At 43.5% G+C, this 14465-nt stretch overlaps 1 protein-coding gene across 7 annotated transcripts in view; it reads left to right on the top strand.

The window, feature by feature from the left end:
• Nucleotides 1–14465, top strand: part of trpm7 (transient receptor potential cation channel, subfamily M, member 7) — an 86963-nt gene that overhangs the window by 20472 nt on the left and 52026 nt on the right. For all 7 annotated transcript variants that reach the window (XR_010461592.1, XM_065012092.1, XM_065012091.1 and 4 more), the window contains exons 3-7: nucleotides 8374–8412; nucleotides 10929–11139; nucleotides 12098–12311; nucleotides 12705–12829; nucleotides 13125–13296. Coding sequence is in view for 6 of the 7 variants with exons in the window: in XM_065012092.1 (XP_064868164.1) it covers nucleotides 8374–8412; nucleotides 10929–11139; nucleotides 12098–12311; nucleotides 12705–12829; nucleotides 13125–13296 (761 nt within the window). In the remaining variant the exon portion in view is untranslated. The remainder of the gene's footprint in view (nucleotides 1–8373; nucleotides 8413–10928; nucleotides 11140–12097; nucleotides 12312–12704; nucleotides 12830–13124; nucleotides 13297–14465) is intronic.

Here is a 14465-nt window from a genome sequence, read left to right as displayed (position 1 = left end):
CAGTCAGCAGTTTGAAAGTAGCCTAGCCAAAATCAGACCAATTATTTGATAAATACTTCCTTATGCCATTGAAACCAGCTTTCTTTCATTGTTCCAGCAGCCAAAGACACAATCCTAGTCATATTAGCAACCCATGCTAGTTGTTGCATCTTTAGATCTCCCCTCTTTCTAAATGCTTTTTAGTGTCTTCCAGCTACTTGCTTTCTGGAACATTCATGCAGAGCCTACTGCCGCGTGTGCGTTGTTACGCTTATTCTGATCTGTTGCATCAGCCTAATTGCTCTGTATTTATTTGTTATATACAGTGGTTATATGAGTTGTGGATCTGTTGTCCCAGAACAAAAGCTCCCAAGGTCTGTTTTGAACCGTCCCAGACATCTCATTTTTAACGTCCCGGGTTGAGAGGGACATCTTTTTAATTTCGAGCCCTGTAGCTACGTCTCCTCAGCAAACAGCACAAAGAGAGAGAGGTAGTGCATGCTGCTGAACTGTCACTGCAGGGCTGCTACCTCTGGGGACCGAGCGCAACCTAAAGCGTTTTTGGAGGCTGTGGGATCCAATTGTAAAATGAGGAGTAGGTGTTGTTTTCTATGTTTATAATCTGACAATATAATATGATGGTGTGACGTGTAGGCTAGGCTGTGTGTGTTGTGGTTAAGGCTTGTATGAACTTGAAGGTCTCCTGCCTCTTAGTACTGTAGTATTTCTTACTTGAACTTGCTGGAATGTGACATTGCAGTGCTGGAATTCTACAGAGGTCCCGTTTGTACACTTTTCACACTACTGAACCATGCTGGCCGGGTTACAATGCTGCAACTGTGTTGGGAAAGACAATCTGAAAAGAAAAATCCAAGCAAGCACAGTACGGTTTGGGTTCGAGACAGTGTGAAAAGGGTTCTAGTGTGTGGTAGGTTACAGTCATTCAGTTCACCACGTCTACTGGACAGCTAGACACTCAAATAAGTCTGCTCTCTTCAAAACCTGTATTTTATTGTGAAGTACTAACAAAGGATTTCACACTGGCTATTTTTCCCAATATGACATTAATCGTTTCCAGTTTACCCTCAGTGACACGGATTCCATCTCCACACTCTAAAAGTAGTGGTTCCCAACCTGGTGTGTCTTGAGGAACTCTCAGGTGTGCCGTGAAACTTCTTCTATTCTTGATTTAAAAAATTTGAACACTTAGTTAAAAGTGACCAGTGGAATACACATGGGCGCAGTGGCAGTCAGATAATACACTAAATGGTACATGGTTACATCTGTATCGTTGGTTCAAGTCGTGTGCTCAGGCTGTTACATTTGTATCGTTTGAAAACCATTGTCACAGGCAAGTTTGATTAGGCTTAACCAGAGTCATTTATTTGTTAATATATGGCTCTGTACTTAGCTATGCCACAGCCTCTGCCATAGAACCAAATGGATCATGGCTTTGTCTGTGGTGGCACCTTTTACAAAGCAGGAAACCGCTCATCTGTTGCCAAAACCATTCAAAACTAAATACCTATTTTACCGGAACTACATTTTCTTATTTCTGGCGCAGGTTTTGGGATGCTCTTAAAACGGGTGCACACTAAAATGAACCATCATGAGTAAGGAACTATCAAAACTATGAAAATATTTCAAATAAACCCTAATGTGTATATGTGTATATATATATATATATATATAAAAAGGTTTTCAAAATAAACAGCTATTTTTAGTTCTCAACAGGGATGTTAGATTGGGTTCAAGTCCGTGCTCTGGCTGGGCCACTCAAGGACATTCAAAGACTTTTCCCGAAGCCACTCCCGCATTGTCTTGGCTGTGTGCTTAGGGCCGTTGTCCTGTTGGAAGGTGAATCTTTGCACCAGTCTGAGAACCTGCTCCAGAACGCTCAGGACTTCATCAAGGAGCTCTCTGTCCTTCTGGAAGGTTCTCCCATCTCTACAGAAGAACTCCAGAGCTTTGTCAGTGACCATTGGGTTCTTTGTTTCCTCCCTAACTAAGGCCCTTCTCCCCTGATTGCTCAGTTTGGCCGGGCGGCCAGCTCTAGGAAGAGTTTTGGTGGTTCCATACTTCTTCCATTTAGGAATGATGGAGGCCACTGTTCTTGGGACCTTCAATGCTGCAGACATTTTGTGGTACCCTTCCCCCAGATCTGTGCTTCGACACAATCCTGTCTCGACGCTCTACGGACAATTCCTTCGACCTCATGGCCTGTTTTTAGCTCTGACATTCACTGTCAACTGTGGGACCTTATAGACAGGTGTGTGCCTTTCCAAATCATGTCCAATCAGTTGAATTTACCACAGGTGGACTCAAGTTGTAAAAACAAGGATGATCAATGGAAACAGGATGCACCTGAGCTCAATTTCGAGTCTCATAGCAAATGGTCTGAATACTTATGTAAATAAGGAATTTATGTTGTTATTCTTTATACATTTGCAAAAATGTTATGTTTCCGCTTTGTCATTATGGGGTATTGTGTGTAGATTGCTGAGGATTTTATTTATTTAATCCATTTTAAAATGAGGGCTGGAACGTAACAACGTGGAAAAGGTGAAGGGGTCTGATTGCTTTCCGAAGGCACTGTGTCTATATACACATCAATTACACAAAACACGAAAAGCAGAACACAAACATATGAAACAAACACTTTCTTCAGTAAAAAGGCCATCTAACGTCTTCCTGAATTTCCCCTAGAGCCACCAAACCCACCAACTTTAGGCACTTTTGGAGATAATTCCTAACTCGGTGGAGATCATATCCAATATCAGCTTTCTGTATAAACTAGAGGAGTCTCAGTTGTCACATACACATGGTTAGCAGATGTTAATGCGATTGTAGCGAAATGCTTGTGCTTCTAGTTCCGACAATGTAGTAATAACTAACGGGTCATCTAACCTAACAATTTCACAACAACTACCTTATACACACAAGTGTAAAGGGATGAAGAATATGTACATAAAGATATTTGAATGAGTGGTACAGAACGGCATAGGCAAGATGCAGTAGATGGTATGGAGTACAGTATATACATATGAGATGAGTAATGTAGGCTATGTAAACATTATATTAAGTGGCATTGTTTAAAGTGGCTAGTGATGCATTTTTTACATCAATTTTTCCATTATTAAAGTGGCTGGAGTTGAGTCAGCATGTTGGCAGCAGCCACTCAATGTTAGTGGTGGCTGTTTAACAGTCTGATGGCCTTGAGATAGAAGCTGTTTTTCAGTCTCTCGGTCCCTGCTTTGATGCACCTGTACTGACCTCGCCTTCTGGATGATAGCGGGGTGAACAGGCAGTGGCTCAGGTGGTTGATGATCTTAATGGCCTTCTTGTGACATCGGGTGGTGTAGGTGTCCTGGAGGGCAGGTAATTTTCCCCCGGTGATGCGTTGTGCAGATCTCACTACCCTCTGGAGAGCCTTACGGTTGTGGGCGGAGCAGTTGCCGTACCAGGCGGTGATACAGCCCGACAGGATGCTCTCGATAGTGCATCTGTAGAAGTTTGTGAGTGCTTTTGGTGACAGCCGAATTTCTTCAGCCTCCTGAGGTTGAAGAGGCGCTGCTGCGCCTTCTTCCAATGCTGTCTGTGTGGGTGGACCAATTCAGTTTGTCCGTGATGTGTACGCCGAGGAACTTAACTTACTACCCTCTCGACTACTGTCCCGTCGATGTGGATAGGGGGGTGCTCCCTCTGCTGTTTCCACGATCATCTCCTTTGTTCTGTTGACGTTGAGTGAGAGGTTATTTTCCTGACACCACACTCCGAGGGCCCTCACCTCCTCCCTGTAGGCAGTCTCGTCATTGTTGGTACTCAGGCCTACTACTGTAGTGTCGTCTGCAAACTTGATGATTGAGTTGGAGGCGTGCATGGCCACGCAGTCGTGGGTGAACAGGGAGTACAGGAGAGGGCTCAGAACGCACCCTTGTGGGGCATCAGTGTTGAGGATCAGCGAGGTGGAAAAGTTGTTACCTACCCTCACCACCTGGGGGTGGCCCGTCAGGAGGTCCAGTACCCAGTTGCACAGGGCGGGGTCGAGACCCAGGGTTAGGGCAGTGTTTAGTGTGGTTGCGATTGCGTCATCTCTGGACCTGTTGGGGCGGTAAACAAATTGGAGTGGGTCTAGGGTGTCAGGTAGGGTGGAGGTGATATGGTCCTTGACTAGTCTCTCAAAGCACTTCATGATGACGGAAGTGAGTGCTACGGGGCGGTAGTCGTTTAGTTCGGGTACCTCAGCTTTCTTGGGAACAGGAACAATGGTGGCCCTCTTGAAGCATGTGGGAACAGCAGACTGGGATAAGGATTGATTGAATATGTCCGTAAACACACCAGCCAGCTGCTCTGCGCATGCACTGAGGATGTGGCTGGGGATACCGTCTGGGCCTGCAGCCTTGCGAGGGTTAACACGTTTAAATGTTTTACTCACATCGGCTGCAGTGAAGGAGAGTTCGCAGGTTTTGGTAGTCAGTGGCACTGTATTGTCCTCAAAGCGAGCAAAGAAGTTGTTTAGACTGTCTGGGAGAAAGACCTCCTGGTCCGCAACGAGGATGGTTTTATTTTTGTAATCTGTGATTGACTGTAGACCCTGCCACATACCTCTTGTGTCTGAACCGTTGAATTGCGACTCTACTTGGTCTCTATACTGACGCTTGGCTTGTTTGATTGCCTTGCGGAGGGAATAACTACACTTCGGTCATGTTTCCGGTCGCCTTGCCCTGATTAAAAGCAGTGGTTCGTGCTTTCAGTTTTGCGCGAATGCTGCCATCAATCCACGGTTTCTGGTTTGGGTAGGTTTTAATTGTTGCTGTGGGTACGACATCACCGATGCACTTGCTAATAAACTCGCTCACCGAATCAGCGTATTCATCAATGTTGTTTGACGCAATGCGGAACATATCCCAGTCCACGTGATCGAAGCAATCTTGAAGCGTGGAATCAGATTGGTCGGACCAGCGTTGAACAGACCTGAGCGCGGGAGCTTCCTGTTTTAGTCTCTGTCTATAGGCTGGAAGCAACAAAATGGAGTCGTGGTCATCTTTTCCGAAAGGAGGGCGGGGGAGGGCCTTATATGCGTCGCGGAACTTAGAATAACAATGATCCAGGGTTTTACCAGCCCTGGTAGCACAATCGATATGCTGATAGAATTTAGGGAGTCTTGTTTTCAGATTAGCCTTGTTAAAATCCCCAGCTACAATGAATGCAGCCTCAGGATATGTGGTTTCCAGTTTACATAGAGTCAAATAAAGTTAGTTCAGGGCCATCGATTTGTCTGCTTGGGGGGTAATATATGCGGCTGTGATTATAATCGAAGAGAATTCTCTTGGTAGATAATGCGGTCGACATTTGATTGTGAGGAATTCTATGTCCGGTGAACAGAAGGACTTGAGTTCCTGTATGTTGTTATGATCACACCACGTGTTTTTCACTGTCGTTTTACTATTGTTTTTATTTCTTTACTTACCTATTGTTCACAATACCCTTTTGCACTATTGGTTAGAGCCTGTAAGTAAGCATTTCACTGTAAGGTCTACACCTGTTGTATTCGGCGCATGTGACAAATAAACTTTTTGATTTATAGATCAGTGTGAGTTACTCAATCAATGCTAGCTGGTTTACTTATTGATCATACTAACAACACTACTGCTTCATGTGAAGTACAACCCTGAGATGGGCTAACAATGGGTACATGATGAACGTGTCTTCAAACAAGTCTAGATAGAAACGGTTGTCTGGGTTAACCTCTTATTTTATAAGGCCAGGTTACAGCTAAACTATATATGCAAAAGTATGTGGACACCCTTTTCAAATGAGTGGATTCGGCTATTTTAGCCACAGTCGTTGCTGACGGGTATATAAAATCGAGCACACAGCCATGCAATCTCCATAGACAAACATTGTCAGTAGAATGCCGTATTGAAGAGCTCAGTGACTTTCAACATGGCACTGTCATAGGATGCCACCTTTCCAACAAGTCAGTTAGTCACATTTCTGCCCTGCAAGAGCTGCCCCATTCAGCTGTAAGTGTTGTTATTGTGAAGTGGAAACATCTAGGAGCAACAACGGCTTAGCCGCGAAGTGGTAGGCCACACAAGCTCACAGAACTGGACCACTGAGTGTGTAGCATGTAAAAATATTCTGTCCTCTGCTGCAACACTCCCTACCGAGTTCCAAACTGCCTCTGGAAGCAACGTCAGCACAAGAATTGTAAGTCGGATTTCCATGGTCAAGCAGCAGCACACAAGCCTAAGATCACCATGCGCAATGCCAAGCATCGGCAGGAGTGGTGTGAAGTTCGCCACCATTGGACTCTGGAGCAGTGGAAATGTGTTCTCTGGAGTGATGAATCACGCTTCACCATCTAGCAGTCCGACGGACAAAGCTGGGTTTGGCGGATGCCAGGAACACTTCCTGCCCCAATGCATAGTGCCAACTGTAAGGTTTGGTGGAGGAGGAATAAGGGTCTGGGGCTGTTTTTCATGGCTCGGGCTAGGCCCCTTAGTTCCAGTGAACGGAAATCTTAACGCTAAAACATGCAATGACATTCTTGACGATTATTTGCTTCCAACTTTATGGCACAAAGCAAGGTCCAAACAGAAATGGTTTGTCGAGCGGTTTGGAAGAACTTGACTGGCCTGCACTGAGCCCTGACCTCAACCCAATCGAAAACCTTTGGGATGAATTGAAACGCAGACTGCGAGACAGGCCTAATTGCCCAACATCAGTGCCCGACCTCACAAATGCTTATGTGGCTGAATGGAAGCAAATCCACTCAGTAATGTTCCAACATCTAGGGGAAAGCTGTTATTACAGCCTCCACTCTGTTTTTTTGGGGGGATTATTTGTACTATTTTCTACATTGTAGAATAATGGTGAAGACATCAAAACTATGAAATAACACATATGGGATCATGTAGTAACCAAAAAAGTGTTTAACAAATCAAAATATATTTTATATTTGAGATTCTTCAAATAGCCACTCTTTGCCTTGATGACAGCTTTGCACACTCTTGGCATTCTTTCAACCAGCTTCACCTGGAATGCTTTTCCAACGGTCTTGAAGGAGTTCCCACATGCTGAACACTTGTTGGCTGCTTTTCCTTCACTCTGCAGTCCAACTCATCCCAAACCATCTCAATTGGGTTGAGGTCGGGTGATTGTGGAGACAAGGTCATCTGATGCAGCACTCCATCACTCTCCTTCTTGGTCAAATAGCCCTTACACAACCTGCAGGTGTGTTGTCATTGCCCTGTTGGAAAAACAACGGATAGACCCACTAAGCCCAAACCAGATGGGATGGCATATAGCTGTGATAGCCATGCTGGTTAAGTATGCCTTCAATTCTAAATAAATCACAGACAGCGTCACCAGCAAATCACACCTCTATGCTTTACGGTGGGAAACCACATGCGGAGATCATCTGTTCACACCGCGTCTCACAAAGACGCAGCGGTTGGAACCAAAAGTCTCCAATTTGGACTCATCAGACCAAAGGATGGATTTCCACAGGTCTAATGTCCATTTGCTCAGGTTTCTTGGCCCAAGCAAGTCTCTTCTTCTTATTGGTGTCCTTTAGTAGTGGTTTCTTTGCAGTAATTCGACCATGGAGGCCTGATTCACACGTCATCTCTGAAGAGTTGATGTTGAGATGTGTCTGTGACTGGAACTCTGAAGCATTTATTTGGGCTGCAATTTCTGAGGTTGGTAACTATAATGAACTTATCATCTGCAGCAGAAATAACTCTGGGTCTTCCTTTCCTCTGGTGGTCCTCATGAGAGCCAGTTTCATCATAGCGCTTGATGGTTTTTGTGACTGCACTTGAAGAAACTTTCAAAGTTCTTAATGTTCAGTATTGACTGACCTTCATGTCTTAAAGTAATGATGGACTGTCGTTTCTCTTTTGTTTATTTGAGCTGTTATTGCCATAATATGGACGTGGTCTTCTACCAAATAGGGCTGTATACCACACCTACCTTGTCATAACACAACCTAATGCGTTTGAGCCAATCAGAAAAGACATTGCACAAATTAACTTTTTATAAGGGCACACCTGTTAATTGAAATGCATTCCGGGTGACTACCTCATGAAGCTGGTTGAGAGAATGCCAAGAGTGTGCAAAGCTGTGGCTACTTTGAAGAATCTCTAATCTAAAATAAATGTGGATTTGTTTAACACTTTTTTTTTCTACATGATTCCATATCTGTTATTTCAGTTTTGATATCACTATTCTACAATATAGAAAATAGTAAAAAATAAAGAAAACCCTTTTTGAATGAGTAGGTGTTCTAAAACTTTTGAATGGTAGTGTAGGTATATAATGTATGTATAATACTTATATTTGACTTCATACTCTAATGTGAAGATGTGTTTGTTGATGTTGTTTCAGATGCCTTCCAGGATGTCAGATCTGCCAGCAGTTGGTGAGGTGAGTCTTTGGCCCTATTCTGATCTCTCAGACAGACGTGAGCCCAGTCCTTGACTCAAGACCCTGGGACCTCCTCAATTCAACCAACCTCTTCTAAAATACTGTACTGACTGACATAAACAATAACTGGTATTAAAGTTCTGTGTGGAAGTGTAGCCTAGTCTCTATTGCACTCCACGCCTATGGTTCTTCACTGTATCTAGTGCTGTATCAGTGGCAGTCGGTGCCGTTTTAAGATGAGGAAGGACGATTTTTACGATATTTTTATGAGCAGGCCGTTATTTCTTGTTATAGCATATTTGGTGACTGTCATTCATATTCCATTCACCCAACTCAATGTAACATTGTTTAGGTTACTACATGATACTCAAATTGTCCCTATACCCATCATGAGGTTGTTACAACTTATCTTATGAACGTTTACAATGTAGGTGCACAGGTCGAGAGAAACATTTGAGTAATCAAGGTAATCAATCTCATTCAATACCGCCTTGCACAATCTTGCCTGCATCTAGCTGATCTAGTGTATTAACTGTAATTATTAGTCCAATAGTTGCAAACGAGCGTTTCTATTGGACAAATGAATGTATGTGGATCTTCGTTACGTTTGCTCCAGTTTAAGGACGTTTTTTGGCGGAATGAATACACCCATGATCATACGCAAATACAGTTCACTTTCATAGCAGCCACATACAAACAGCATGATCACTTTCCTCATTAAATTCTTCTCAAATCTATGCGCATTCTTCCTCTCACTTTTCCCTTCATTTGTGGGCTTCAGTGCACAATACATCAGCTGTCTGTGACCAGGCAAAAAAAACTTTCCATGCCAAACCTTTATATCATAACCGCTAACCTCTACACATAGCCTATGTCGTTGTCACCATATTAGCCAACGTCAGTCAACATAGCTACTAGAACTAACGTGTTAGTAAACCCGCTACAGTCATGCAGTACAGTGTACAGTTAGCAAGCAGTTTAGCAGATACACTGGCGGGCCCCGGTGGCAATACATTTATAAAGCTTACCTTGACTTGGAAAAGTTCCAGTGTTGAATAGCCATACCCAGCTAGCTAACATGGCATCCCTCTCTGTTTGAGCCAGGTGTTTTGAGTAGGCTAAACTAGCTAGCTGCATTCGCTAGCTAAAGTAAGTGAAAGCAAAAATATAAAATTAATATAGTTTGTTCTCTCTATCTCTCTTGCTTCTCCATTTTAAAATAAATTAAATTGGTTAACTGTTCAGCTATTGTCTTTCTCTCTCTCTCTGAGTCAACTACTCAACACATTTTAAGCACTGCAGTGCTAGCTAGCAGTAGCTTATTCTTTCAGGGTAGCCTAGTGGTTAGAGCGTTGGACTAGTAACCGGAAGGTTGGAAGTTCAAACCCCCGAGCTGACAAGGTACACATCTGTCGTTCTGCCCCTGAACAGGCAGTTACCCCATTGTTCCTAGGCCGTCATTGAAAATAAGAATTTGCCTAGGTAAATAAAGGTAAAATAAAAAAAATCTAGTCATTATCTGATCCTTTGATTGGGTGGACTATATTTCAGTTCAAGCTGCAAGAGCTCTGATAGGTTGGAGGAAGTCCTCTGGAAGTTGTCATAATTACTGTGTAAGTCTGTGGAAGGGAGTGAACCTTGAGAATCCTAGGTTTTGTATTGAAGTCCATGTACTCAGAGGAGGACTGAAACTAGCTGTCCTCCGGCTACACCATGGTGCTACACTACAGAGTGCTGCTGAGGCTACTGTAGACCTTTATCGCAAACCTTGTATTTTAATCAATTATGTTATGACACGTGAATATATTTAGTATAGTTTTATCTAAAAAGGATAACATTTCTATTTTTTTTTTATTCACTGAGGATGGTCCTCCCCTTCCTCCTCTAAGGCACCTCCACTGTACTGTATATAGTACTCCACTGTATATTACTGTGTATATAGTACTCCACTGTATAGTACTGTATATAATACCCCACTGTATAGTACTGTATATAATACCCCACTGTATTGTACTGTGTATATAGTATCCCACTGTATAGTACTGTATATAATACCCCACTGTATATTACTGTGTATATAGTATAGTACTGTATATAATACTCCACTGTATAGTGTTGTGTATATAGTACTCCACTGTATAGTATTGTATATAATACCCCACTGTATAGTACTGTGTGTATAGTACTGTATATAATACCCCACTGTATTGTGTATATAGTACCCCACTGTATAGTATTGTGTATATAGTACTCCACTGTATATAGTACAGTACTACACCCGGGTCCTGAAAATAAACCATTACCTTCCAGGCTTTGTGTGTCAGGAGGAACACGTCATCCCTCTGAGAGAGGGTGTAGCAGGACCTAGACTGCCCTGTGTGTGTGTGTGTGTGTGTGTGTGTGTGTGTGTGTCACTTTATAGAAATGTAGAGGGGTAAAGCTGATGATTCATATGGGGCTCTGATGTGTCTGTGTGTAAAATAATATGTATCTCTGCCCCCCCCCCCTTCCTCTAGATGCTGCTGTGGTCGGCTGGTACGGCAGCATGCTGGGTTTACAGCCAGCCTGGCCATGAAGTACTCAGACGTGAACTTGGGTGGGGGGGCAGAGGGTGGGGTGCAGCCGGAGTTGGAGGAGTGGGCTGTGGACAAACACACACAGGAGAGCCCTACAGACGCTTACGGCATCGTTAACTTCCAGGGAGGGTCGCACTCTTACAGAGCCAAGGTAGGGTGGAGAGAAGCTTACACACACACACACACACACACGCACTCTCTCGCATCTCCATAGTGGACCTCACAGAGATAGACACTCTCTAAGCGCTTAGCTCAACAAATCAAACCAGTGTCTCAGTCACATTGTCTCTGGCCATCGCCACCAGCTCCAAAGGTATACATTATAAGACATCCTTTGACCTGGCCTGGCCTAGCATTCTGGAAACTCTACCCTGAGCTGAGCAGCCTAGCCTGTCTAGTCTGCCTCCATAGCCAGCGTTTGAGTCCCAAATGGCATCATATTCCCTATATAGTGCACTACATTTGACCATGGCCCATTGGGCTCTGGTCAAAACTAGTGCACTATGTAGGTAAAAGGGTGACATTTGGGATGCAGACACCTATACAACACCTAGGAAAACACTTTTACCTCAGACTAACTTACTTACTTAGGCCTGTGTATTCCTTGCAAAACATACGCAATGTTTTTGATGAGTCACCTCCATCCCTTTTGGGCTAAACTAAGTGTTTATTGTGGTTATTCTACATGAAGTAGGTGAATATAATCACACAACGCCATTTAGTCTACTATCTTAGAAACAGCAGTGACTGTAATACGGGCAAATCCCCCTCTTAAAACTACAGGTTTATTATGCCTTGGAACAAGTGAAGGGGTTGTGTGGCTGTGAGACTGAGAATATCCTTTACGGTACGTTCAGGACCGCTTTCCACGGCCCAGATTGACACATTTAATGGTGACGATGTATCAAGCATGTCCATGTAGGTCTGGGAAATCCACCCTCAAAGACCCAAGTGTTGACATTGGAACATCATTAATAATCATGTTAAGCTCGAGTTTAAACTTAAAATTAAAGATGGGTGTATTTTGAAAGGACTGCAACATTTAGTTTGTACAAGAGAAGTTCAAACCCTCCAATCTCTCCTTTCCTCCCCTCCTCTCCTGTCCCCAGTATGTGCGTCTGTCCCATGACAGCAGGCCAGAGAGCATCCTGAGGCTGATGCTGAATGAGTGGCAGATGGAGCTTCCTAAGATCCTCATCTCTGTCCACGGAGGCATCCAGAACTTTGACCTGCACCCCCGAATCAAACAGGTGGTGGGGAAGGGCCTGATCAAAGCTGCTGTCACCACCGGGGCATGGATCCTGACAGGAGGGGTTAACACAGGTGATACACATACACACAGGCATAGAAAAACGCACATACGCACAGATTCGAGCAAACTCTCTCACACACAGTGACTTCCTGTTATTATTAGGTAAAAGACACAAGTCGGGTGTTCTGTCTTAGCAGAGTTGTGTGTCTCCATCCCAGCGCTACTGGGACCTATATACTGTGTTTAACTCATTATGGAGACCTAATGATAATGTTTGACTCCTTACTTAATGACAGTGTTTAACTGATTACTTAATGGGTTAATTAACCAGACTGGTGTTTATTCTGACTGGTCCTGATAGTAACACACAGCTACAGCAGACTGGTTGTCCAGACAACTACACTAGTCTGTTTTGATCCATTGCTTGGTGTTGATTGGTTGTAATTTTAACCCCTGACCTCCAGGTGTTGCCAAACATGTGGGTGATGCATTGAAGGAACACTGTTCTAGATCGTCAAGGAAGATCTGTACAATTGGAGTCGCTCCCTGGGGCGTCATTGAGAACCGCAATGACCTCATCGGGAGAGACGTGAGGAACACACACTCACACACACAAAAGTTTGTTTTTTACTATCCTTGTGGGGACCAAACAATTGATTAAAATCCTTTAACCTCTAAACCTAACTCTTAAACCTAAAATAGCCTTTTACCCTGTGGGGACCGGAGAAATGTCCTTTTCCTTGTTTTACTATACTTGTGAGGACTTCTGGATAGTGAAACCAAAACACAAACAAGCACATCACAATACTTATTTACCCAGTATTTATTTTAAGTGGTCAAAAATATCTGCTGTCCAGTCTGAGTAAAGTGTGTGTATGTTCCAGGTTGTAGCCTCCTACCAGACGTTGCTGAACCCCCTGTCCAAGCTCAACGTGTTGAACAACCTCCACTCCCACTTCCTGCTGGTGGATGATGGGACGGTGGGGAAGTACGGAGCTGAGGTCCAACTACGCCGCGAGCTGGAAAAACACATCAAACTGCAAAGGATACATGCACGTAAGAGACACACACACGATAAACACATCAAACTGCAGAGGATACTTCAGCAATAAGGCATGAGAATTGTGGATTATAGTGAATTACACACAATTCTGGGCTGTAGTTAGGCACAGTGGGAAGCGGCGTGCCGGGAAACAACCCTTGAGTCTGTTATTCATGATCATCTACAGGTTTGAGTCTGTTATTCATGATCCTCTACAGGTTTGAGTCTGTTATTCATGATCATCTACAGGTTTGAGTCTGTTATTCATGATCATCTACAGGTTTGAGTCTGTTATTCATGATCATCTACAGGTTTGAGTCTGTTATTCATGATCATCTACAGGTTTGAGTCTGTTATTCATGATCATCTACAGGTTTGAGTGCCTTATTGCTTATATAAAATTTTCATAAAACAAAAAAATGAGTAAATTCATTTTATTCATCTTTCCACCCAATGATAGTGTCTGGAAAACCCCAGTTGTGTGTTCTATTTATGTGGTTGCTTGCCAAAAGCACATTTTTTTGTTTGTTTTATTGGCACATTAGCTAGTCAAGTGGACTGGTCGTCCGTTCTAATTGATAAAGGTTACTATGCAGGCTAGCAATTTTTCCTTTTCTAGCTAAGCAACTAAAGCTAACACAATCCCACCAAGCAGCTGGAATGACGGCAAACTAGCTACATTTTTGTTTGTTTCACCTTGGTTTCTATTGCCATTTCTTTGGATATACCCATAATAATTATGCTGATGCATGAACAGGGCCCATTAGACAGGATTAGGTGGTTGCCTAGGGCGGCAGATTGACGAGGGCGGCATTTTACGAGCTAAACTGACCAGGAATCACCTCCAACAACACATAACGCCTCACATAATTCTGCCCAAAAACAATGAAAACGTATCTCGCCCAATGGCATACGGGCTATTTAGGTGAGTGCTGATACCACCCCATGATAAGGAGTGCCCACTTTGCCAAAGTCAGGGTTGCAAAATATTTAGCTTGTCCATTCCCAGCATGCCTCTCCAGAGTGCTGTTGGAGATGAGCAGAGTAGCGGTGCTCCACCAACACTCAAGTCACATAACATTAATCATATGGCCTGTAGTAGAAAGAGTAGTAACCTGTGGTTTTTCTGTTGCCTACAGACTGGAGACCATATTTATGACAATGTTATGAGACAGACACTTTT

This window comes from Oncorhynchus nerka, linkage group LG27 (assembly GCF_034236695.1).
Source record: "Oncorhynchus nerka isolate Pitt River linkage group LG27, Oner_Uvic_2.0, whole genome shotgun sequence".
Lineage (NCBI taxonomy): Eukaryota > Metazoa > Chordata > Actinopteri > Salmoniformes > Salmonidae > Oncorhynchus > Oncorhynchus nerka.
Note: the sequence above shows the minus strand (reverse complement) of the source record. Positions and strands in the feature narration are given on the sequence as shown.